General features: G+C 31.3%; 1 protein-coding gene across 4 annotated transcripts in view; it reads right to left on the bottom strand.

The window, feature by feature from the left end:
* Positions 1-1,321: 1,321 nt before the first annotated feature.
* LOC145318097 (very low-density lipoprotein receptor-like) overlaps positions 1,322-27,124 on the bottom strand; it is a 61,794-nt gene continuing 35,991 nt past the window's right edge. Inside the window, exons 6-20 of one of the 4 annotated variants that reach the window (XR_013879237.1) lie at positions 24,436-24,514; positions 20,287-20,381; positions 17,299-17,515; positions 15,365-15,458; positions 15,018-15,131; positions 14,755-14,823; positions 14,225-14,420; positions 13,904-13,993; positions 13,287-13,418; positions 12,659-12,737; positions 11,727-11,860; positions 6,885-7,067; positions 6,421-6,467; positions 2,517-2,605; positions 1,322-1,957 (exon numbers count right to left, since the gene is read on the bottom strand). Coding sequence is in view for 3 of the 4 variants with exons in the window: in XM_080159444.1 (XP_080015570.1) it covers positions 2,558-2,605; positions 6,885-7,067; positions 11,727-11,860; positions 12,659-12,737; positions 13,287-13,418; positions 13,904-13,993; positions 14,225-14,420; positions 14,755-14,823; positions 15,018-15,131; positions 15,365-15,458; positions 17,299-17,515; positions 20,287-20,381; positions 24,436-24,514 (1,530 nt within the window). In the remaining variant the exon portion in view is untranslated. The other 3 variants (XM_080159444.1, XM_080159446.1, XM_080159445.1) reach the window with 3 other exon arrangements.

Genomic DNA, 27,124 nt, shown 5'->3' with positions numbered 1-27,124 from the left:
TGATCCATCGGTTATGACATAAAGGCATTTGCATTAATCATATAAATAGGTTTCATGATATTCTACTTTCATTTTTTTCATGGTTCTGGAAATCATATAAGTAGGTTTCATGATATTCTACTTTCATTTTTTCATGGTTCTGGAAATCATCTCTTTAACTCACTTTGCTCGTTTATATAACATATTTTTAAACATTTTTGCCTGAAAAGATGGTCTTTATTCGCATTATACTAGCCAGACGACCTTATTGCAACGCAACCTATTTTATATATTTATTGCGAAGCAGAAGGGTAGGGATGGTGGTAATGGAAAAAGTAATCGTATATTTCGAATCAATTTCGTATAAAGTTTGAAAATTTAAAATACAACATTTCATTTATAAACTACCAAATGAATAATTCGTAGCTACCCACTTTCCAAAAAATAATCCCTTTTTTTGTTTTTGTTTTATATGTGGTATTTTTTCAAGTAAAACTCTGGGCAGATTTGATAATTAAGCTGATGTGATCGAACATTTTTTTTATTATTTCTTATTTATATTTAGGAGCAGATGGTTTAAATTGTTTTCTTCAATTTTGGATGGTTTTTTATATCTCCATCCGCCAATTGGCTATTGGCTGATACAAAACAGGCTGATCCTTATTGGTTTAGAGTGATAGCTACTTGGGAGTGTCTGCCAGTGACGACATTTAATTAGGAATTGGTAAAAGTTGCAATATCCCTTTTGAATCTAAGCCGGGACCTAATTAATGGCCAGGTTTCCTATCCCTTAACCCTGAAAAATCCATCTTTCTATACCAAATATTATAAAATTCTAATAACTTTCTATGTTTTGAGTTTTGCCTGTTTTCAATGATAACAAACCTACATTTAAAACTTTTCTATCTGTTTTAGAAAATGCATCCATCTCTACCACAGTTTTTGTTATCACAGAGCATAAAATTTATTGGTGAAATTGTAGCAAACGGAGAGGGAAAAAGAGGATAAAAATGTTGAAGAGGCTTGCCAGCCAGAGGAAAAAGTGGTGAAAAATGAAAATTAATGTTTGTAATTACAAGACAAGAATTGCGCTATTAAATATAATCTTTTCATTTACTAGTAATTGCTTGTGGTAAATGTATATATAGTACACTTGCATTTTTAATAACCACAATATTAATCCTTATTAAGAACAAGGGTAAATTACTGAATATGTATGTAAAAAGCGCAGCATTTATAGGATGGTATTATCCAGCACAGGTTTTATGTTAATTGTTAAGGGAATATAGTTATAGAAGTTTTTCAATCTTAAGTTTGAAATGATGAAATGAACATTAAAAACTAATTGTAATAATTTATTTATTATTAAATCTAGTATTTACAATGGGAAAATTTCTAAATTATAAGATAAATGTGTAAGATATAGAGATATATTTTTGTAAAACATTAACATAAAAAAAATTAACATATCTAATCATATCATTTGATTAAATAAATGATAAAATGTAGAATTTATATTTACATCAAAAAAAAATTTAATAGTTATATTTCTCGCATCGTATTATAAACAGCTTTCCGCGGATATAGCCGGTGCCTTCAGCACCTCGTGGCTAAAAAAACTGGTTTCAATCTTATGATTGTACATTTCTATATTCGTAGAAAGCTGGATATAATACGATGCTAGACATAGTTTTTTGGTATGGATAAGAACCGGTTCCTATCCACCGGATTCAAACGAATACGAGAAAGATATTTTCTGCGTCTATGTCCCAGACTTCTTACTATCATTTCCAGTGAGGATTTGATATCGATAAATATATGATGGATCAGAACCAGTTCTGAGCCGTAGTGAAAAATCATGTAAAGTATTTAAACAATTTTTACGAATAATGAAATAAATAAAATTAGATACTAGTTTTGTTGGCCTTGTTGGGTCAAGTGACAAGTGACAGGCAAACATACATCCTACTTCTACAACCTATGTACATTGTACAAAGATTCAATAAACAAGAAAATACATAAATTGAAAATGGATTTTAAATAAAAAATATCAAGATATAATACTTTGTTTGTTTTGTCTTAGAAAACAAAAAGAAACTAATAAAATAAACCTATTTGCTAATTTAATTAACCTAAAAGCTTTCTTCCTTTGGTTGAAAGCAGTCTTTTTGTCTTTTTCTCTTGTTTCTATATTTGAAGGAATGTTTATTCTTATGTAGTTTTTTTTGATAATAATAGAAACTGAAATATTCACATTGATGGTGAAAAAAAAACAATTTATACAGTTAGGATTAATAAAGGTTTACAGCAAGTAAAAACAACAAAAGCAAAAAAATCGTTTATATGTTTAACAAGATTAAATACAATTTTTTTTAATAAAAAAAGTTATGCATGCATTTGAAATACATTACACACACAAAAAAATAATTATACAATTAGAATTTATAATTTTTAACAATGAACCCTTAAAAATCCTAACTTGTATACACATATAAATATATCCATAAAATAATGTTTTACAAATAGAAAATATTTACATCATTTTTTATCATAGTTTTGGCACATTAGTTTATTTTATCTAAATCGCTGAACTTTCGGGCTCTACTGTTGATCTTGAATAGTTCTCCTAAAAATAAATAAATGTTACTTTTTAACTTGTCTAAAGATCGTGATGGAGTCTAAATTTCAAATAAAATAAAGGGAACAATCTAAGAAATGCAAAAAATGAAAGAATTTTTCAGCTCCCTAATTTTTTCTATCCCTTAAAATGGTGTCTTCCTCCAACAACATTTCTACTGCACCGATGTTGTTTCTAAACATGAAACAGAGCACTACTGACTAACCAACAAAAAAAATTTTCAGAAGACTCATATTAAAAATAAAATAAAAATGATTGTGCAATATAACAGAGAAAATAATATTACAATAGTCGAAAAAAATCACTTAGAGGGATGTGATGTCTTCCCTTTCATCCAAGTGGCCTAACTTTCCCTGGTAAAGCATTCTAAAATATTTTGGAACCATTGGTTCAGTCGTTTACGAGATTTTTGCGGACATACAGAGAGATAACCTGTTACTTATGTAAATAAAATGTAAATAAGTAGGACAACCAGATATAGTCGAGGGAGGGAGAGTGGGAGAGAGAGAGAAGGAGTGCATTCAAATTTGAAACTCTAAGAGTAAATTCAATTAGAATAAGTTGGCAAAGCTAAGGACCAGAAAATGTGTCCATTCAACCTTTGCAAATTCCAGGATGAAAAGTAGACAATTGTGTTCCCTGGGGCAAGTTAGAAAGGTTTGTTCTACACACCTCAATCTTACTCACACAAAATGTCATTAGTATGCATACAAAACAGCAAAAAAGTCGCAAGGACAACAAAATCTTTTAGTAGCAATGACACACTAACAATAGATAACATGAAAAAAATAAAATTTACAAATTAATATAATCGATATGCAAATTGTAGATACTTTTTTATATAAATTACTGCAGCAACTTATTTTTAAATGAAACGAGATTTGGTTAATTTCCCTAACTAACTTGGATGATAATTATTGAGAGAAGTATAATTACTTTTTGTTGTGTAACTACCATTTCTGCTTAATAATATTTTTTTATTTTTCATTGTTTCTAGCTGTGCTACTAAAATTATAAAAAGTCCTTGTTTTTTTTTGTTTTGTATGAAATGTGGTGATCAAAGGAACAGCAAATTGATGTATTGTTGTGTGGAGAGAAAAAATTGGCGTACAAGGGGGTTTTTACACGAGATATAGACGATTACGTTCAGACTTTAAAAGATATTGAAAAATTTTCAGTCTTAGATTAAAATTAAGGCAAAAGGGAAGGAAGGGGACAAGTCAGGCCAATTAGATTCCAATATCCCCCCCCCCCCCGGAAAAATAAATTACTTAATACCAAATTTAGAGGAGCTATGCTTCATTTCCTATCTAATACTGTACATGGAACACTAAAGTTACAGGTATAAAATATACTCAGGACCAAAAAAGAAAAAAAGAACTTGAATTTAATTTAAGATTCCCCTAAGATAATTTACTCAATTATAGGTTTTCAATAATTGCCAAATATTTTAATGTGTTCAAGGATTTTTATTTGGTAAGTTTTTTTCATTAATTAATTTCACAGCAGTGGTTCTTCATATTAACCAAAGAAGCAGTTAGCCGCCATTAAATGCTAAATCATTAGCAGATTAACTAAAATGATTAAAAAATTACTACCTATGTGGCTAATGTTGAACCTTATTTCAGCTGTTATTTAACCATGACAGACATTGTTTTTTTTTCAGCAGAAGCTTAATTTTAATTCATAGTCGCTAATATGTCACAATTCAGGTAAGCTACAAGTCACATTGATCAATTACTGCTGACCAATTAATTTTTAAATACTTCGTATTTATTGAAATGTTCTATTTATAAAGTGATTAATATTTGTAATTCTATAGAGTGTTATTTGAAATGATTAAAAAATAAACAATATACGAGCTAATTAATTAATGCTTTGAAGTAACTAGATTTTTTTAGTGTAAACAAATCTTTTAATTAGAAATTGTATTTCATGCTAGTGAATTAGCAAATGTTCAATTTAAATGTAACGAAATATAATAAAATATTAACACACAAGTGCAAAAAATGTATGTATTTTTACTTGGATCTTACACCAGATTTTCATGTTCTGTAATAAAATAAAAATCGAAACCGGCTAAAATAACTGTTTCTCCTCCACCTGTACCCCTGTTCCCTCTCCTCCTACTGGATGAACTAACAGGAAAATAAACGCGTTCCATGTTAGCAACCTAAATTGCCGACAATTTTTCCCCTGTTATACATCCATGTATATTTTACATCCATTAGTGTAATCAACTGTAGATGGGTAAAACTAATAAAAAAATAATAAGGACTTGAATTCTTTTTTTATCTTTAAGGGTTAAGCCTATTTTACTTACCCCCCCCCCCCCCTCCTTAAAGGGTGCATCAGGAGGGTGTAGACCCCTGTCAAGGGGTGAGCTTCTATTTGCTATTATTCTTTTAAACCATTCTATTTTGCTTTATAATGATCTTATCAGTTTTGTATGGATTATTGCTAAATTTGTGTTTGTTCAATACAATTACAATTCATCACTTTCAACAGTTTAGAGGATGAATATATTTAACCCTAGCTAAATAAATAATATGGGATCCCTTTTCCCATCTTTTAACTGTTACATTAGATTGAATAGAGATATCATCTGAGTTTTGGTGTAAATAATTTACACTTGAAAAGTGGCAAAACAATTAATAAAACAGCTAATGTTTTTTTGAATAACAAATCAAATACATAACAGTAATAGAGACCTCATTCTTATTGGAGAATAACCTCTGCGTCATTAAAAGCTATTTTAGCCTAATAATCCAACTTAACCTAATTTATCCAGCGGCTAGATGAGCTAGAAGCATCTACATAGGAATTCTAAACAAATTAAATTCAGAATCTACACCTGAAAATTAAGTTGTTCTATGATATTATGGTGATATTATTATTAGACTAACAATTTTACAGGATCAAACTTCAGTTGTTATTATAAGGGAAAAGTATTTAAAATAGTTTTCTTTCTAAAAAGAGAGGCATTCTATACAACCCAACTGTTGAACAAAACTAATTATAGTACACATTAACTAAATAACATGCAATAAGAAAGGAAAAAAATAAATAAATGATCAAGCTGTCAATATCAAATTGAGTGGGTAAAAACTATGGCCCAGCAGCCGCGCGTAATCCTCTAAAAATCCGCGAATTTGGGTGCTGAAAAGATTTAGCTGAGAGAAAAGGTTGTCATAAAAGCTGGGAGGGAGGGAACAGTAGACTGTAAATTGTACTGGTACGCACAATATTATAAACACGGTCTCTGATTCGTTAGTTTAAAAACCTTGGGTACTCTTATAGAATCTTGATTGGTTGGTTTAAACTCGCAGTATCCTGTTTGAATGAAAGAACATGTATGAACATCCAGCTAATTTTGAAGCTATAAAACGTCGGTTTCCCTGCGGCTCGTAACCCCGATAAAAACTATAATAAATTATTGTGATTTCTTTAAATTCTTTTTGAGCTAACAATTATTTAATCATTGTTTTAAAGACCCAACTTTGCAAAAGCAACTGACAGTGGCCCCCATCGATGGAGGACTCACATAGAAAATTTACAATTATCAGAAGAGACAAGTTTTCCTTTTCTTTGACATATAACAACACAGTGTAAAAAATATGAAAAAATATATATCTAACAACAGAGAGAAAATAAATCGTGATACTACAATTCTAAAACGTGCAGTGCGTAAAAAATAAGATAAAAAGTATACTTAATTGTAAAATAATTGACTTAGATGCAAAATAATGAAACTAAAAGTTTAAAATGAAATTTGACAAATTCACAAGCAAATGTTTTCTCACTTGATTTATTAGGACAGATTTATCCACGGACCTCCGATAATCAAACCCTTGAACAAATTTTAGTTTTATTCTGGCATGCTTTTCTAATTTATGGTTTTTACTATGTCATCTACAAAACTTTTTACTGATCTTTTTCTTTTTTCTTCTATTCTTAATACTTGTAATGTAAAAATAAACGATTGGTTTATCTGCTGCTGCTTGAAAATGTCTTGTAAGACTTCTTAAACTTGAGGGAAAATTACGACAAGCCATTGCAATCTCCTTTCTTTGACTACTATAAAGCTTCCCTTAAAATTTTTTCTAATATAAAATTTTTTTTTTGTTTTTGATTTTGCAGCAGTAATTATTTGAAGTGAAACAAAAGATGGGTAATATTTGATTAAGAATTCTACGCCGCGCTTATTTGATTAAAAGTAAATGTGTTATTCTTGACGTTTGTGCAAACCTAAATTTTGTAAACTTACCTCAGTTTCACAAATGGCTATATCAATATAATCACTATCTCTGACAATTGAGCAATTTCTGTCTTGGGTATCAGAGACGTTTTTGTTTGCAGCATCTCCCCCGCGCCTGTACACCGGGTTGTCAAAATTGATGGCATTTATCCGCTTTAAATGTCGTCTTCTGTACATGTAAACCGATATTACCTGAACAATACATTAAAATGAATAATAAGAGTTGGGACTCTAGGGGGCTTGGTGTCGCCTCGGGTACTAGACCTCTCTCCACGCACCTGACATAGCAGCAGTGGGAACCATTTTTAACGTCATTAATAATGACGCGGTGTCGGACCGAGATTCGAACCTATCATATTCCCGATGACGAGCGGATGCGCTACGTGTTGAGCCACGGTCGCGGGGAAAATGAATAAAATGAAATAATAAAATAAATAATAGTGAAAGATTAATTAGTATAATATTTAACATGCCCTATGATTTTCGCAGACATTCCTTAACTAAAAAGTAGCTTTGCTACATAACTGGATCCTGTATTCAATTGTAATTACTTGATAAAATTTTGATGCATATAGTTTTAAAAACATAAAAAACATTTTTAATTTGTTTTGTTTTTAAAGAGTCCAAAGCTATATAGAACAAAATTGTCACAGGACAAAATGTTACAGTAATCTTTCAGCAATCATAAACTTAAATCTGGAATTATTCAGATTTCTATGATTAATTAATGGACTTTGAAACAATCAATTCTTGGCTACAGTTGCATTGACTTTTGTAAAAATTAGTGCATTTAATTTGACACAGTGCAGTGCAGCTTTTCTACAATTTACCAACAACTTTTTTATTTATATGCATACAGTTAGCATAGTTATACATATTTGTTTGTTTACATGGTACATACTGCACTATAATATATTAATTGTTTTCAATAAGGTAGTAATAAAAAATTTGAGAATCAAATTTTCCTTTCAAATTTCATATTCTCTTCACTGTAATAATCCCTTGACAAACCCTTTCAAACAATTTAATTTTATTGCAAAATTTTGAAATATTATCCTTGTTTATTATATAAATAAAAAAGCGAAAATTATTTTTTGTTCCATTTTCCTGTTTCTAGTTTGCATCCCAATTCAGATATATGTGGGTATATTCATTAGGTTTGGATAATAAACATAATAGATATAGACTAACACAAGAGATAGAGAAGTTAAACTATATAATATAGTAATATCGACTGCACCCCTAGCATCTAGTATTTGAAGGGATAGGGATGAGCAGCACTTAAATAAAAAAAAATAAAACAGCCTAAAATCATCCCAGTGCCTATGTGAAGTTTCCCTTAAAGGAAGCCTGCAAGAAAAACACCGCTTTGATTGCTCAAAGACTGTCACAAGAAGACCCAATACCCCAAACTTGAAGCCTTCAGCTTCAAAAACAAAAAAGTTATAGGCATTTTAAAATGACACTTCAGGTAGATGAAGCTTCATATTTGTGGTATTTGTTCTACTTGTGACAGTGTTTCAGCAGTTAGATCGTTTTATTTCTTGCAGGTTTTCTTTAAATGGAGAACTGAATCATTTCTGTAGTGATAGAAAACTACAGACAAAAAAACCTTGCTATTTTATATAATAGGATAAGCTAAAGTGACATAAAGTTTAAAAATTTCAAAATGATAAGTGTACCAGGCAGTTTGTGCTTTAGTAATAATTTGCGAGGAACTAATAGCCTTTAACAAAATAATGAAGAAAGATTGTATGAGGAATCAACCTTTCACCAGGGCTCAGCAGTTACACTAAAGCCTTCTATATAGTCATGAGAAAAGGACGTTATATAACGATTTGAAAATCAGCTTGCAAAATTTATTAGTTTTAAGTGATTTGCTCTACTATAAACACATGTAATTTAAAAGTTTCACTTAGAGTTACATAACATGAATTTAATCCCTACTCTAAAAAACGACCAGGAAGGGGTAAACACACCCCATGTACACGCCGCTGCTTTACTTTGAATGAAAATTTGTTTGTTAAAATTTTAGAAGTGACTTTGCAATGTGCAATGGCAAAGCAAACAATTGCAGTTGAAAGTGTGAAGTTACGGGTAAAAATAACCCTAAATATTACTAGTTACTAGATAGTAAAAAGTAGAAGGATGTCAATATGATTAAATGTTTTGCTATATTTTGATATTTTATTTGATAACTGTATATGACATACATTAAACTTGCTGCTAATTAAAAGTGATTAGAGCAAAATATTTGTTTCATGTTAGCTCTTGCGAATATCCACGATCAATTAAGCATTATTGTATTGACTGCGTTTTCTTAGGACTTAAAGTATTTATGGGTTTACTTAACCTTTTCAACAAACGGGGTTGGTTCTTGTATTTAGTCTGCAAGCAACCTTGGGTGTAATCACTTTTATCATTAAGATGCTAAACAACACAGGAATAAAGGAAGCAGCAAACCTCATTACTTTTTCAATAAAAGCTATATCTCTTTGTGGTTTTTATGGAGTTCGGCTGCTTTGCAGTTACAGGTGAAATTAAATTTTATGATTTTAGGGTTGCTGTGGCTGTGGCTGATAGTGGCTTAGCTTCGCTTAAGGGAGGCTTCGGTTGAACAAGACTGGTGTTGGCTGAGGCTATGGGTGGCTTCTGCTGAGGGTTAGAGAATGTATCGTTCTTTGAGTTAATATGATATCAATATCAAAAACGACATGTCGATAATAAGCCAAATCCTATAAAAATTTAGGTTGGGTTAACTTAGCCTTGCTTAGTTAATATGGAATATGTACGAATAAATAATTCCTTAACTACTAGACTATCCCACGAAATAGGATTTTGCCCAATATGTCAGCAATGGCCATATCTATTTAATAATCTAGTCTATATCTATTACTTGGTATTTACATGATTCTACAAAAATTTACAATTATCAAGGCCAAGTATTAGGGGGTTATTTTATTTATATTCAAGAGTCCTTTAATTCTTGTAGGTTGACAAATAATTGTGGCACTATTGCACAACTAGTTGTCACCTCAGCGCATTTACCATAATGGAATCTTTTATATACAATCCAGAGTAGTAAAAATAATAAGAGAATAATTAGAGTAGCAATCTGGGATATCTAACATAAGTTGCCTGCATCATTTAATCTGCCCCCTCCCCCTCGGGATGTCTTAAATTGGGCGAAAGATTAAATTAATATCAAAGCTAGAGTGGTTAAAAACAAGAAGAGAACAACAATCTGATAATTCTTGTATTGAGTATTTAATTTAATCAGCCCCCCTTGCCTCCTTCCATGCTCATGACTTAGGTTGGAGATCATTACTATATTTTTCTTTTTTATAGATTTTATTCTATAAAGATTAACATTTTTATGTGAGTTCAGATTCTTGAAGTGCAGCTTATAGTGCCGCATAAATAATGACATCATACAACACAAATGATAGGACAGTATACATTTGGTCAAATAAAATGTATACTGGCCTATAATTGGTCATTTGTATTGAATTATGTCATTTTTTATGAGGCACTATAATAAGCTTCGGCTTATATTTAGTCTTTCAATTCAATTATTATTTCAATTTGTATTTATAGCTGTAATTTTGAATATAAAATGCATATTCAGGCTACGCTCTATTAGAAGCAAATTCTTGTTTTGCTAAAGCTAAACTTAATAATAAAGTTTTGTTGACATATTTGTGAAGAAAAAACTTCACTCCTATATCAATTTCAGTTTTTGCAAAAAAGAATACATCTTGCAGAATATAAAAATCAGTTGTATAATTTTATTTATAGTTTGGCAGAGTTCTAGCTTTGTCAGATAAAATAAAATCATACAATGAGGGGCGTGCATTCAAAATATCTAATAAGCGTCCTCAAGGAAAGGGGGATAAATCCAGATCATCAAAGTTAACTTAATGTAATTAGAAACCTCTCCGCGGGGCTAATGATATCCTTAAAATGGACTTTTATAAATATTGGGTAGTAATTGGATTGGAAAGTCTTAAACAGAAGAATTATAGGGAAGTATTTATAATAAAAAGTTTATTAATTAAAAATTAATAATATTGCATTAGATTAGATTTGATTGGTTACATCCACTACGGAAATATCTGTTTATGCCCTTGTGTTAATTAAAATGGAAACAATGCTTCTAAAACTGCAAAACTTATATATTAGCTATATTTGCTAAAATTGTAAATTATATTTGTTGATCCGTAGTGACATATGCAATGTGCACATACTCTAGATAATGCATGTCAAATATAAAGTGCAGAGTTAACATCAAGCCCCTAATACTTCAACACAAGCTATATTCAAACTAAGGAAAAGTATGCCCATAAGTAGCATAGCATTAAAACAACAGTTTTGAGGCAAAATAAACAATAAGAGTAAGTAATCTTGCATAAAAAACTGCCCAAGGAACAATAAACCCAATTTTTTTCGAGGAAACGAGATACCCAATTACCAGTCACTGGTAAGCAATAATATAACACGAATTAGTTTGAGAGAATGACACTGACTAGGCTAATTATAGAGTGGGTGCTCTACTAATTATGAAATATAAAACTTTGCATTTGTGCCTGTTGTGTGACCTTAATTTCATAGTTCAAGGTGCAATCTATGATTATTATCATCACTGACAAAATTTGGTTAAAATAAATAATTACTAAATCAAACAAATTTCAATGAATTGAAAATTGCTTGCTGGTAGATATTAAATAAGATATATGTATAAATTGTATCAATAGATATATTAAATTTAATCTTACTATACAAAGTACCATTGCAGCAATGCTCTAGATATTTACAAAATATTATATCCATAGTTATTACATCTAATCTTACCATGCAAAGTACCATAGCAGCAGCTGCGGTCCCAATAACCATTCCTGACACATGGCCAACATTTGTCTCTGGAACAACCACACTTGATAAATCTTTCTCATTCTCACCAGAGAGAGACCGCATATCTTCAACTGCTGAAATGGAAAAAGAAAATTAATTGTCGCATTCATTTTGTTCCCACAAAATATAAGGAATATAAAAATAGCAAAAATTATAGTTTATTATTTATCACCTTAAGTAGAATAAACCCGAAATATTACAATGGACGATAAATTTAAACCCCCCTTTCTACAAAATATGTTATATATGTTACATTTGGCCTTTGGTAGTGTGTTTGTAAGTTTTAAAATATAAAAATAAAATACCCAAAACCTGTTCTTAGCAAACCAACAACCATTTTAAGAGTACTTTTGTAACAGAAATAACATTCTCTTTTGTAAATTGTTTATGTAAAAGCTTTTGAAATATTATATTTTAAAATGAAATGAAAAGTATTACTTTATGAACAAAGAATATATAAGTTTTATATACAAACAAAATCATATAAATAGTTTCTATATTTTAACAAAATTTATTATTTTTGTTTTAAAACTTAATGATTAAAGGAACCCTGCAGAAAAAAAATCCAATTTTTTCTATTGAACAGAAGACCTTATTTGAAATTTTAGAGGTTACAGTTCAACAACAAAAATAGTATTTCTAATAATTTATTTAAAGCATTAAGTTGCACTGGAACCCAAAGTTTAAAAGGTTTTGTAATAGCTAAAAAGTATTGGGTACTTTTATTGAATGATTGGTTAGTTCCAGACAAGTAGAGTCTAAACTTTTCCTCAAATAATTTAAAATACAGAAGTGATAATTTTGTTCATCATCATTGGAAATGTTTATTAATTTATCGTCCATTGTCTTATCTCTATGATCGTTGGATTTACCTTGATAATTGTGATCTGTGATACAGTTTCTACCTCCATCATCAAGTACAAGACCATTTGGACAAACACAGCTTGTTCTAACATTAAGGAATACTTTCAAATAACTAAAATTAATCTCTTAAAATTATATATTTCAATATTCTTGAAAATATCAGTTATGCAGTTTAATCACTTAAACAGTTGGGAGGGTGAACCCATTTTTATGAAGCAGAAATATAATCTAAAATTACGGTTTGTCCCTCTAAATATGGTAATGTATGATTCCATTTTCATCTCTTTTCATAATGATATCATCAGGTCGAATTGATTTATGCCATCCCCCATTATAGTCACAGTGGAGTCAAAACTGGAGTAGTACATTCATGTTTACATATAACATATAAGCGGATTGATAAACATTGATTTTCTTATTTTAATCGACATTATGTCGATATGTATGATATCATTACCAAGAGAGGCCAAAATGAATGTAGAGGGGAGAAAATGGAATTACACATTACCTCTTGGAAGGAAAAAAACCGTAATAAAATATTTTTCTGCTTTTATATAAATGATTATACCCTCCTATCTGTTTTTTTTTAAATTTTTAAATTTGTTTATATTATAAAAAAAAGTAACCGACGTTCCTGGCTGAGTTTTCAGTAAGTCTAGGAGCAGGTACACACATGTGGGAACAATCACCATTGTAGGGCAGACAATAATTTGGCAACTCTGGCTGGCGCAGAGGATGGTACATGTGCACTGTCATTGGTACTTTATCCTGAAATATTTTACAAAAGTCATGTCAAGTTTGATGGCGCTTTCCCTTACTATGCCTTGTAGAGCACAGACACCCTCCCTCTTTTTTTGAATTTCAAAAAGAGAGTGGTAGTTTTTTATTGTTTGTTTATAACTTTAGGTCAGATAAGGCTATGTTATACTGGATACAGGGTAGCAACGCAGAGTTATGATGTGGCAGGTAAAGGCCTTGAAGAGTTATGCCAGCTCCCGCAGGGGTTAGGCATAGGATAAAAACTAACTACCTCAATTATTTTCAATATAAAGATAGGTTGAGAGTGGCCAGCGCTAATTTGTTCTTTGTGGGAAAGCACTAGTTTTAACCCACAAAGATTGCCACACACTTGTCTTGGCCACACATCGCCATGCTAGAGACGTTAAAATGGGAACTATTCCTATATATCTGGCACGTGCCATTTTTTGTCAATGAAAATTAAATCTGATCTTATTTTAAAATTTAAAACTTACCACTTTTGAGCTTGTGAGAGCAGTGACATTGCTGCCATCAAATTTGTTGGCCTCGTACACAGACTTAGTTGTCCAGTCAGACCAGTAAACCTGCAATTTAGGATTATCCAGATTTGTAAAATAAACTAGTGTGAATATTAAAGATACATCTATTAATTGACAACAAAGTTCAAACCAGCGATTTCAATCGCATAGAATGGATACTCAAACAAATTAAAAAGTACCCCCCCCCCCCCCATTAAGTATTTTCAATTTATCACCAGGGTACTTTGTGTGAAAAGACCGAACAAACAACAAAGCAAAGAACAAAGTGTAACTCACCTTATCCTCAAAGACAGTAATACTAAATGGATGTCCCAGAACTTTGGTATTGAAGAGGACCATCCTGCTGGCAGTTCCGTCCAGGTTCGCAGACCCGATCATGTGCAGCTTGGCGTCGATCCAATAAATACGGTCCATCACCAAGTCGATGGTGATACCGTTCGGCCAGTGCAGTGATTTCTGTTTAATTGTTTGCCTTAAATAATATTAAACTAGCTTTTTTCTCGAGGGTAGTCACAAATCTGTTTGATGAATTATAATCCTCTGATAAAGTATTAAGTCGTGTTAGAACTGTGTGTTCATATCTAGTAAGATATCGTAAACGGCTAGAGACCGATCACTGATAATTTTTTAAGCAGGAACAGGTTAAAGCTCTTTAGTAATTTATCCTACTTCCCCTTCAAAAATGTGCTTCTACTTTTTAAAATAAAAAATTGTCATCAATATTTTGTACAGGCTTGGAACGAAGTCACTAGCAAAAAAAACATCTAAATTAAATTGGTTGAAAAGAATTTGAAAATCCGTAATACCTGTGTGAACCGTCCATGCCAGCACGTTCTATCCGAGCTTCTTTACCCCAATCGCTCCAAACCATCCAACTTAAATTATAATAAAATAAAATAACTTCCTTAATATTAGCAAGTTTTCACAGGCACTTTTATGCTTTCTTTCCCATATACAAAATATCTTATTGTTTGCTTGCCATCGCAGTTACTTCTATTCTTTGTAATTTTCTTTCTTTTTATTTAGAATTATAATTAATTTGTTCCTCCAATATTGTGTAAAGTATTACCCTAGTCTTGGATGAACGGCAATGGAGCGAGGCTCCTCCATATCATCTTTGAGTAGTGTTGTCACCAGCCTACCCTGGTAGTCAGACATTGTTATACTGTTCGTTCTTGAGTCTAACCAATTATTTATACATATTATTTTTAAAATTCAACTATTATCCTTATCTTACATCATAAAGTAGTAATTTTTTTGAAGCTAGAGATCTCTGAAAATTCTGGTCCGAATTGTTTGTTCTTTCAAAATTTACCACAAATCTAAGACAGTATTCAAATAAGGATTTCTAAAAACAAATAAATCTTTTGTAAGGTTGGAATTTTTAGGACGATTTTTGATATTGTATAAATTCCTGTCCAGTATATATGGGAGTATACCCAGTCAACTGCCAGACCATCAGCAGTTATTACGGAATTCTTCATCACAGCCTCTTTGCGCCACCCCTCATCTTAAACAAGGCCGTGTTAGGTTGTAACATCACAGATCACAGTAGATACTTTTTTTCTCCACTCCTAGAGCTTACATCTGTTTTTCCAACATTTTTTGCCTTTTGTTTTAGCCCCTTTCACGGATATTCCGATCTGCTTTTTCTTATCGTCTTGCTGTACTACAAACCGTAATTATACACTCTCACTTTTATCTTTTTAATTGCTTCTATAGTTCGCTACCCATGGTCCTAATTGTCCCTTATCTAGAAATTTTATAGAAAATGAGTAATCAGTGTAAAAGTAGAGAAGTCTTTTTTACAACTTTTTGTTCAACAAAACTAAAACATATTGCTGAAAAGGCAGTTTTTTTTATCTTACTAAAAAGAATTTTAGATAAGGAAATTGGTTCTTGATAATTAGGATAAGTGTTAGGCTCTTTTACCCTTTGAGGTTCAAATACATTGAAAACACAAATAAATCGTTTTAAAAAGCTGCTCGATATAAAAAAAGACATTTTTTTAAATGCAATATTTATTAACTCTTAACAGTCTTGCCCCTTGTCGCACCTTTATCGGTCTGGGAAGGGGGGCGTTCAACGCCTCCCCCACCCCTATTATCTCAACTTCTATTAGAGCTAGAGGGCTAAACATTTTTGTGCATGTCCCCTGTGTTATAATGAATTTCCGACTTAATGTTAGTCAAAGTCAATTTTCGCTTACTTCACCCTTTTAATTAACAACCTTTGTTTTTAGGTACCTTTTTACTTAAAAATTTCAAAAGACTGCCATTTTCTTATTTATGAAGCTAGAAAAACATTTTTTCAGAAAATGTTTATCTTTAAGTATATTTTATATTAGAAATCTCAAAACATAAATTTCGGCGGCCGCAGCTGTACTAACGGCGTCGGATCTTTATGAAATTTTAAAACTTTATGTAGACACGTAAGAAAAGCTTAAGTTTAAAATTTGAAGTAAAAAATTGCGACTACAGGAGCCTTTTAAAGATTTCTGGAGACCTGGAGGATCAGGACCTGCAGGATCATACCTGGAACCTAAAGTTGACTTGAACACCTATATCTTATTTAAGGGTTTACTACTAGAGAATATTTTAGTATTTTGGTAAAAAAAATACTTTGTTTAAGTCAAAAAATATTTTTGCTCTTTACCTGGATGACCCTGCCAGGTTTGCTGGCATCCTGTGCCCGCCAGGATGGAGATATTCAAAAGATTCCAACTCTCAGTTATGTGTCATACCTATACTTAAGAAGTCACTGATTTATGTCCCTCTATCTTTCACACACAGAAAATGAGATAGAAAAACTGCGTTGAACGCCCCCCCCCCCCCCCGACCGTGAAGGGTTAAAGAAATTTTTCACAAATGAGTATTTTGTGGGAGATCATTTGGCAAAAAAAAACAAAGTATTTTGCGCATTTGTACATTCTATATACATTGTAATAACATTTTGAAAGTGTTGTTTTTGCTGGATATTGAGGACTATTGTAGCTCTAATTAATGTTATCTGACACTTACATTACGAAACATTCTTTAAATATAAAAATGGATTTAGTTGGAGAGTATCATCTTTGCCCATTGGCTTATATTTGTATCATTTAAATTGACAGATCATACCATCTTCCATGTAACCAGATCCGTCTATATATTCGGCCATTTAATGGTATGTTTTTATCTTTGAATATATTTCCTATCTTTTATTTGTTGTCCTTTGATCCCTATTTGTAAAAAGTTTAATGCCGTAAGCCGCCTTCAGTTAAAGTTGTTTGGAAGCCATGATTACTTGTGTGCTAACGGAGTCTATTGAGCCAGCAGACAATTAGAATCTCAATTTAAAAAAAACCTTACCTATCGGTGCTGTGTACATAGTCTCCTCCATGACATCTGTCCAGAAGATCATGCCAGTCCTGAACACATAATCTAGTGCGCAGGCTGACCTGGTCTTGTTCACTATTGAGGTCATGGCATTCCTCTCCAGGGATAATTTTCTAATATCAGTCTTGTGTGTGTATAGAAGAGAGAGATGTCCCTCGGCTGCTTTGCATCTTGTGTGGTCATGTGATTCCTAAATAATATGTTTGTGTTTATTTTTGTGGTGCCCTCCCCACAAGTGGCCGGTTAAGCACTGTTACTCCCTCCTTTTATTTTTTTATAAATAAAAAATTAAGGTGCGGGTTTTCTCCCTATACTTACGATGTCCTAACCCTTTGGGGATATCAAATAAACAATATAACCTAACCTAACCTGACCAATAAATTAACAAACAAAACAAAACAACCACCCTCTTTTAATTTATCTTAAATCCACTTTTTTCCTCTAGAATTAAACTGGTTCATAATGGATATTAATTTTTTATTTTCATATTCGTAAACATCTGCTTTAAAAACCCCGAAAGAGATGAAGATTAGCATCTTCTTTCAAAGAAAGATTATTTAGACAATATAAATATATCTATTATGCTTCTGGATTGTTTAAAACGGTATTGAAATATGATTTGTTTGGCTAATATTTGCTATTAAAACATGTGATATGAACACTTTTATCATTGGAAAGGTCGGTGGTTTGTCCTTTTATGCTGGCCAAGCAATAATTTCTCTTTCCATAATTTCTTTTCTTATTGGTGTTCATACGATTTCATAGATTATAAAAATAATTTCATTTTAATTCGACGAAGAATAAAGAAAATTTTCATTAAGAAGTTTCTCTTCTACCTTTTTTACGATGAGCATTTTGCTTAATAAAGGAATTGTGCTATAATACCTTGTCATTTAAACTGAGGAAAATGTTACATAAATCTTAAAATAATCGAGAAAAGAAAATAATAACTATTTATAATAGAGATTAATTTGAATTCTGTTGGTTCTGTGAGAACATGTAAAGCAGAATAGGAAGAAGATAGTAAGATAAAACTAGGGACAAATAGAGGGGAGAGAGAGGGTTGGATTTGTATTGCAGATTGTATTCATCAGGGATACAGGGAGTAGACATTTTTTGATAATTTATTTGTTCTTATGTCATGAAAGTAATATAACCTCAATTAGTATAACCACTTTATATCTAGATTGGTAAATATAAAATTATCCACAAGTATGTATGTCTTTTCACAAGGACAGAATTTCGTGTTTTTAAAAAAGAAGTTAAAAAATCTTTCATTGATCTTTCCTTATATCCGTTGTTAATATTGCAATATAAAATTATGTGTACTTATTATATATTGGAACTTCCATAATGTATTCCACATTTATGTTCAGCTTTAGTATTCTTCTACAAACGAGACTACTCTTTGATTACAAATAATCGTTTGTCCGAACGTCCTTCCACTCTTATGTCTGTTTATGACTGAAATGCTTTGAGGTGGAATGTAATGGCTAATTAAATCGGTATCTAATTCTATTTTTTTTCCTTTCGGTATTGCCTTGGAGACATTGAATTACTGTTCAAAAATAGTTAGCTGAAGATTCTTCTGAACGTTTAACTGTCCGCCTATAAGAATATTCAGGGAAGATATGATATTTACAAATAAAAACTTTTAAGACAAATGCGAAAAAAAGCCCTCCCGAAAAAATTTAAATAAATATAAAGAAAAATTCCTTAAAGGGGAGAAAAGTCTTATTTACACCTTAGATTTAGATATAAATGAATATAATCTTTTTAAAAATTAATAGAATTCTTGATAAAAGAATTCTTTTTTTACAGTGCAGTGTATAAGAATGGAAACTGAAATGAAGCATGGCCAAGTGATCCTGTCAGAGAAAGAGAAAAAGGATTTGTTCTAAACCACTGGATACATTTGGATGATCCAATTTTCTGTGTATATATTATATGTATTATTTGTGCATTATTTTGTAAAGCTTGTGTCCAACTATATCAGCTTCCACTACACTTCACTTACATTTCTTTGTTTTATCCAATTTTATTTTCTTCTCTATGGGATTACTAAAGTAGATTGAATAATTCAGGGGTTATTTTGAGGTCCAAATTTTTATCAATTGTTTTTTTACAAATATTCAAAGATGACTAGTTTTCATGAAAACTGGTGCCTTTTTGAAATAAAACAAGGATGACACCATCCATAAGTAGCGAAGCCCAAAAATTCGTGGATGGGACTACCCGTCATTGTTGTTTTCTTCAAACGACAGGAAATTTAATTTTGATATCTTTAACTGAAAAAATTTTTAAAAATCGGACCATAAAAACCAAGCCATTGATGTTTTAAAGTTAATTGTGCTCCTTAATAATGGAAATGTTGTCAAAAATTTCAGCATTTTATCTCTTATAGGAGCTGAGTAAATCCCATTTCTCCCATAGCGTTACGGACTGACGGACGGACTGACGGACTGACTGACGGACAGACAAAGTGAATTATAGAGTAGCTTCGCTACTAAAAAAGACTACAGCTCTTTCGTGTAAAACCTTTAACATTCAGAAATAATTTCCTAAAACTTACAGACTAAACAACTTAAAAGTTTAAATTCACAATCACTTTAACTAAAAATAAAAATCACGAGTTGAAATAAACATTCCTGCCACTGCAAATTAAAAGAAGGTTTAAAATATTACGGACTAAACCCGGATGGGCGGACGGAAACCGGACGCAAGGGACAAACACATTATGAGAAAGTACTAAAAAACAATACCTTTACAAATCACAAAATCTTTTGTTCCCATAAAAGTAAAAGATAAAATCTATAAATTAAAGAATTTTGAATAAATACACCCTACACTTTATGAATAACAATTACCCTGTTCTAACTTTTTATCCATATTTTAGAATTTTTTTTATCATATCAAATTACATATACCAGTAATTCTTTTATTCGAAGAAAAATGTTTTACCTTCCTATATCCTTCAACACAGTCACATTTAAAAGTTCCAGGTAAATTGATACAGATCTGAGAACAAGCTCCTGCCCGCTCACACTCGTTTATGTCTAGAGAAAAAAAAGATAATAGTTGATTGACCCTTACACAATCCTGGTATTTTTGTGCAAAATTTTGCTGATAGTGTTTAAGAATCAATTATGGATTCTAACCTTTTTAAACCTGCGTATTTTTCACAGGTTTGATAGAAAAACATTGGGTCATGTAAAGTAGATAAGTTTTTCAAAAAAAAGGGGCAGTTATTACTCTCCTAAGATTTGACCTCAGATGGTCTAGATATGGTTTAGAATTTGATGTTAAGATGTCTATAGAAGCGTCTTTGCATCCTTCACAAATAACTTAACACAACCTAAGATCTATCTATGATATTTTAATTACTTTACACTTTGTACTAGTATAATGTCTGAGAGTTTGTGTAGAGAAATCATGCAAAGACGCTCCTATAGCTTAGACACCTTAACATCGAACATAGCCCATCTGAGGTCAAATCTTTGGATGGTAATTTCTGTCCTTTCTCGGAAAAACTTCGTCTTCTTTTCATAATCCGAACATTGAATGCAAATATTCTTATGATTATTTTGACTAATGCGAATTTCACACTTTCATGGTGTACATTTGTATTCGCAGAAAAAAAGGTGATTGGTTCAAAAATGAACTTTACTGTGCATATTCTCTATGCTATTATGTCAGGTGTACAACTTTAATAGCAGGAAAAGATGGAGAATCCCATGTACAATTTCCATTTATTGTCACTATTGGTTATCAAAGGGCGCTCAACAGAATTTTTTTATTTTAAATCTGACTCACCAGGCTAAGTTTTTTGGAAGTTTGCTTTAACATATTCAACTGTAGTTTGCTTTAACATATTCAACTATAACAATGAGAATATTTAAAAAAAAAACACAGGTGCCTTGTGTTTGTTTCTTTCGGTCTAGAAATTTTAAAGAAAATTTATGGTGAAGAAAGAGCAAAAAGCTATTTCAAAAAAATAGAATTCTGTTTTTAAAGTGGAGTTTTATATACTGATATATTTTTATTAAATTTGTAATTTTGTATTTTGTAATATTAATTGTAATCATGAATAGAATGAGGTTTTGTGTATACCTATTATATTCAAGTTATATTCCCAGACTTTAAAGTATTGTCAAACAAGACTAAAGTGTTCCATGATCCATTTTACTTATTTTGATCTCCTGTTTATTAAAAATTATAATGTTTGAGAAATAAAATACATATGTTTATTACAATCTTTAATTTACATCATTTTTAACAAATGTGAGGTTTTGTTTGGAGACCAGGATCCCTTACAGGATAAGATCAATAGAATAGTCGTATACAAGAATTCATATAATAAGGATGAGAGTCGATAATAACAAACAAGTATTTTTATGGCTGCCAAACATCTAAAATTTACCAGCGTAAAAATGTTGTAAATTTCCGCTTCTGACCATATAGTTGTATTGTTGAAATTATGTGGGACAAAGTCTGTTTGTATTTCAAAATTTTCTCTGCTAAAGTACATGATAAAGTAGGTCTTCTTCAAAACAGTTAATATATAACCATATAAAAAAAAATATTTTTCTAGTTTATCTATAATACAAAGTAGTACGATGTCTGTCTGTTTGTGTGTTTGTTTGTCTGTTTGTTTGTAGCAAAGGATCTCGCTAACCGCCGAACCTATCGGGTTCTCCTTTACAGGGTAGCTTCTCATAGGTCCCGGGAAGGTTTATAACTATTTCTCGGGGGGTGGGACACTCCAACCCCCCAAAAAAATGAAAAATACCCCCCCAAATTTTTTTTTCTTTTTAAAACTAAAATTAAAATAGTGGGGTCGACTAACCTCCCCCCCCAAAATTTTTTTTTCTTTTTTATTTTAAATCTAAAGTACGAAAAATTGGTTTGATCAAACCTCTTGGGGCCAAGCCCCTAGAGGCTATGGGCGAAGCCGCTAGTAATATATAAAAGCATTTATAATACAAAGTAGCTTGATGTCTGTCTGTCCGTCAGTCTGCCTGTCTGTCTGTCCGTACCTTAAGATCTCGGTAACCACTGAACCGATCGGATTCTCGCTTCAGGGAATATACCTACTGGTCCTGTTGTGGTTTTAGGGGGTGGGACACCACCAACCCCCCCAAAAATGAAATTTGCGATCAATTTTTTTTGGCAGGGTAGGTAATTAGAAGATGTAATTATTTCGATACTCACATCATTTTTTTTTTAGGCACGTACCTAATATTTTTTTAAATTACCTCTTGGGGCAAAGCCCCTAGAGGCTAGGAGCGAAGCCGCTAGTGAGATAATAAGTTAATAATTGTTTTAACTGAAAATTATGCAAAATTTAAGAATTTTACTGTTTTATAAGACAAATGTTTTGTCAAAATATGAAACTTTCTAAAGAAAAGAAATGTTTTCAGTTTAAATTTAATAAAATTGAATAATAAATTCTTTTATTTTTATCTCTATAAACCTCAACATAAAAATCCTTTTCTTTCTAAAAACCTTTGGAATGGCGAAAACTTTGCTATATCCAGGTTGATAATTACATATGACCTTGACAGTGTGTAGTAGACTTGTTAATCAAATACACTTTTTCGAATTTGATTCTTTTGCTGACCTAAAAAGTTACTACTGGCTACCTAGCGCAATGCCTATAAAAAATCAACAGATAACGGTAGCACGGCGGTTTTAACAATTTCTCAGCAATTTGCAGGTTTTTAGCTCTTCTGCATATTTAAACTTAAACATATAAGGCCAAAGATATGATATCCAAAAAATCTGTTGTCAAAGTCTACTCTACAACTAGCGCCTGTCAGTTTTCTATTAAAAAAGTATTCAAAGATAGCACAGCATATTTTTGACACAACAATCTTAATCGCATTTTATAATTTAAAAAAATATGCAAAACACCTAAATTAATCTCCAAGCCATTCTCGTATGCATTAGAAATTTTTGTATGAAATAAAGGGATCTCAAAAATGGCCCTTTTTAGAGGCCTGGCGCTAGGTAGCCATTAGAGATATAGAGATAAAATTTTGTATATGTATTTCTAGGCCCCTGAAGTAACTTTTTAGGTCAGCAGAAGAAATAGATACGTAAAAGTGTATTTTGAGTAACAAGTCTAGTGTGTAGGGTGGATAAGCCGGTATCTTGGTTGATAATTATATATTTCCTTGACAGTGTGTAGAGTTGATAAGCTTGTAACCAGGTTGATATTTATATATTACCCTGACAGTGTGTAGAGTTGATAAGCTTGTACACAGGTTAAAAATTATATATTACCTTAACAGTGTGTAGAGTTGATAAGCTTGTAACCAGGTTGATATTTATATATTACCCTGACAGTGTGTAGAGTTGATAAGCTTGTACACAGGTTAAAAATTATATATTACCTTAACAGTGTGTAGAGTTGATAAGCTTGTATACAGGCTGATAATTATATATTACCTTGACTGTGTGTAGAGTTGATAAGCTTGTATACAGGTTGATATTTATATATTACCTTGACTGTGTGTAGAGTTGATAAGCTTGTATACAGGTTGATAATTATATATTACCTTGACAGTGTGTAGAGTTGATAAGATTGAATAGAGGTTGAAAATTATATATTACCTTGACAGTGTGTAAAGTTGATAAGCTTGTAACCAGGTTGATAATTATATATTACCTTGACAGTGTGCAGAGTTGATAAGCTTGTATACAGGTTAAAAATTACATATTACCTTAACAGTGTGTAGAGTTGATAAGCTTGTATACAGGCTGATAATTATATATTACCTTGACTGTGTGTAGAGTTGATAAGCTTGTATACAGGTTGATATTTATATATTACCTTGACTGTGTGTAGAGTTGATAAGCTTGTATACAGGTTGATAATTATATATTACCTTGACAGTGTGTAGAGTTGATAAGATTGAATAGAGGTTGAAAATTATATATTACCTTGACAGTGTGTAAAGTTGATAAGCTTGTAACCAGGTTGATAATTATATATTACCTTGACAGTGTGCAGAGTTGATAAGATTGAATACAGGTTGAAAATTATATATTACCTTGACAGTGTGTAAAGTTGACAAGCTTGTATCCTGGTGGATAATTATATATTACCTTGACAGTGTGTTGAGTTGATAAGCTTGTAACCTGGTTGACACGAACATTCAAAACTTGTTGCGCTGTCGACACATAACTGAAAAAAGTTTATCATATTATTTTAATCAAAAAAATATTTCAACTGATTTTATTTGGTCTTTGATACAAAGATCTTTGAACATGCCATTTAGTACAAGAATCCATTTTCACTTTTTCCAAAAAAAATCGCCAATAACCCCCCCCCCCCTTTCCCTAAATATTTTTATCATTCTTAAAGAAAGATTCAGATAACAATAATACAAAGAGTTTAGAATGTAGGCCATATATCCATAAAATCATTTTTGAATAAATGAGAAAATTTCTGGTATTTGAAATTACATGAATATGAAAAGGTTTTCATCAATCTAAAAATATGTATTTTTATTCGGAGGAATAAATTCTAGATTAGTCAAAAACAGACATTTTTTTTCTTTGTTTTCATAAAACAACTTTTGTGGAAAGCTTGAAGGTTTCTGAAATTCTCAAATAGAATTTCTAAAATTCGAGATATTCCATCAATTAAAGTCAAAACATTTTTCTGTCGCTTATTTTTTTGGTCCTTTTGCAAACGGCATTCAGTTTAGTATTGGTTATGAGATTTTTATAAATATTTTCAATTTTAAAATGATGGAAATATTCTACTAATAGCACAAAAAGACTCCACGATGCGTAAACTAATAAGCTTTCATATACAAATGGGTATTAAGATCTACTAAACAGTAAATGTTAACTCTAAAGTATAATGTGCGCATATTTTAAATTTGCATTTCGCACAAAAATAGATTTGATAAGAGTTAAAATAGCATTGCATCCCATCACAAAAATATCCCTCCAATATTTTACCAGGAATTTTTATTAAAAAAGGTCTAAACTAATATCATAAAGTTTCTGTTTAAGCAACTCCTGGTATATATTTTTAGGTTATTTTGTGCCCTACCTCTCCCTATGAAAAAATAGCCCCTATATGCTATGGGCTCAGCAACTTGTAGCAATAAAAGAAACTAATTAAATAAATGATTGTCTAATATTTGTGCTCCAAGTCTGTGAGCTGTCATAAACATTCTTACAATATCACAATATGCATACATAAATAATTTCATTATATCTATTAGTAATATTGATATTAATAGTAGCAAAGCTACTCTTTCACTTAGAATCTGAGTTTGTCCATCCGACCTAAGGGGGATATGTGGATTATTCAGATGCAATAGAAAATAAGGCTGTAATTATTGTGAAGATTTCTCTTAAAATTGGTCAACTACGGCACAATTTGTCTGTCTGTCAATTTATAGCCATAGAGCACCCTACTGGCCAGAACCCCGTATTACTGTCTTAGAAATCAACTTAGTGACGTAACAAAAAATTGAGGGATGAGAGGAGAGGTGGGAAAGGAAACCCCTAAAAAAGGGATGGATAATAGAACTGGTGGGATGGAAAATAGGACTGATCGATAATTTATAATTTATAAAGAAAATTTAGGAAATAATGTTACAAAGAGTACAAAATACTATAATTTTTATACTCTTTGTAAATCTGTTTTTATCTTTCTTTATTTTTCCTTCCAAAGAAGAATTAATATAGATTTTCTATAAATAAATATCGGGTATAGTCCATTTCGTAACATGGCACCTTATGGGGCGATTCTTCGTATTTTTCACAGTAGCTTTACTCCTAACCTAACCTATAAAAAGTCATTTTAAAAATACGACAAATCGCCCTTTAGAATAAGCAATAGCAATTTAGCTTTTATATTATTGTTTTCAATGCATAGATTAATTTAAATTTTTCGAGCAAACATAGTCATTTGTATAATTTATCAAGCTTCTGTCAGCATAATAAACCAAAGCAATTAATCTATGACAAATATAAATCATTATATGAGGGAAGAGGAGTTAGGGGGGAACCGCTTAGTTGGAGCGTATTGTTTTAATAGCGGCGATTTACATTGAGGGAATATATACAAAAATTTAAAGCAGATCCAAATCGGTCCAGCGGTTAGCAAGTTCGAAACATATTGTATGCCTTCTCCAATGAATATTTCTCTTTTTATGTAACCCCGTTGTATTTTCCCTAAATTGTGGGGGGGAAATAAGGATGATAACGTCCATAAAGGCGAAGTTCTAAATCGGTACCAACGAACATAAACATTCATTAATTAAACTGAAAAATTGTAATATAAACCCTTAACGGTGCTCCCCTCCCCCCCCCCCCCCCGACCGATTAAGGTGCGGAAAGGGGCCTAACTGTTAAGGGTAAATGTATAAAAGTCGAAACAAAATTGTAGTAAATTTGTTAAAAACTGCTTAAATAAAGGATATCGTTTAAGGACATAATAACATTTTTAAGAATTGATTATAGAGATGCTTCGCTTATAATATTATATTTTGTTGTCATAGGAATCAGTATTAGCGAGTAACTGGTTAAAAATTTTAGATCATTTCTTTTATATATTTCAATGATTCAGTTTAACAAATACAAAACAAGGATGAACCTCCATAAAAAGCGAAGTTCTGAAAAGGAAGGAAAACGAACAATAATACGTGTAGAGTGTCAGAACTGAATAATCAGAATATAAATGTATAAAAGTCGAATTGTACGTTTTGTTGAAAAACTGCTTTACTACAGGATAATGTTTAATACTTACATTTTTAAGACTTGATTATAGAGA

The sequence above is a fragment of the Acartia tonsa genome, chromosome 4 (assembly GCF_053477335.1).
Source record: "Acartia tonsa isolate MP-2025a chromosome 4, ASM5347733v1, whole genome shotgun sequence".
NCBI lineage: Eukaryota > Metazoa > Arthropoda > Copepoda > Calanoida > Acartiidae > Acartia > Acartia tonsa.
The sequence above is the reverse complement of the archived record's forward strand: the minus strand, read 5'-3'. Positions and strand labels throughout refer to the sequence as shown.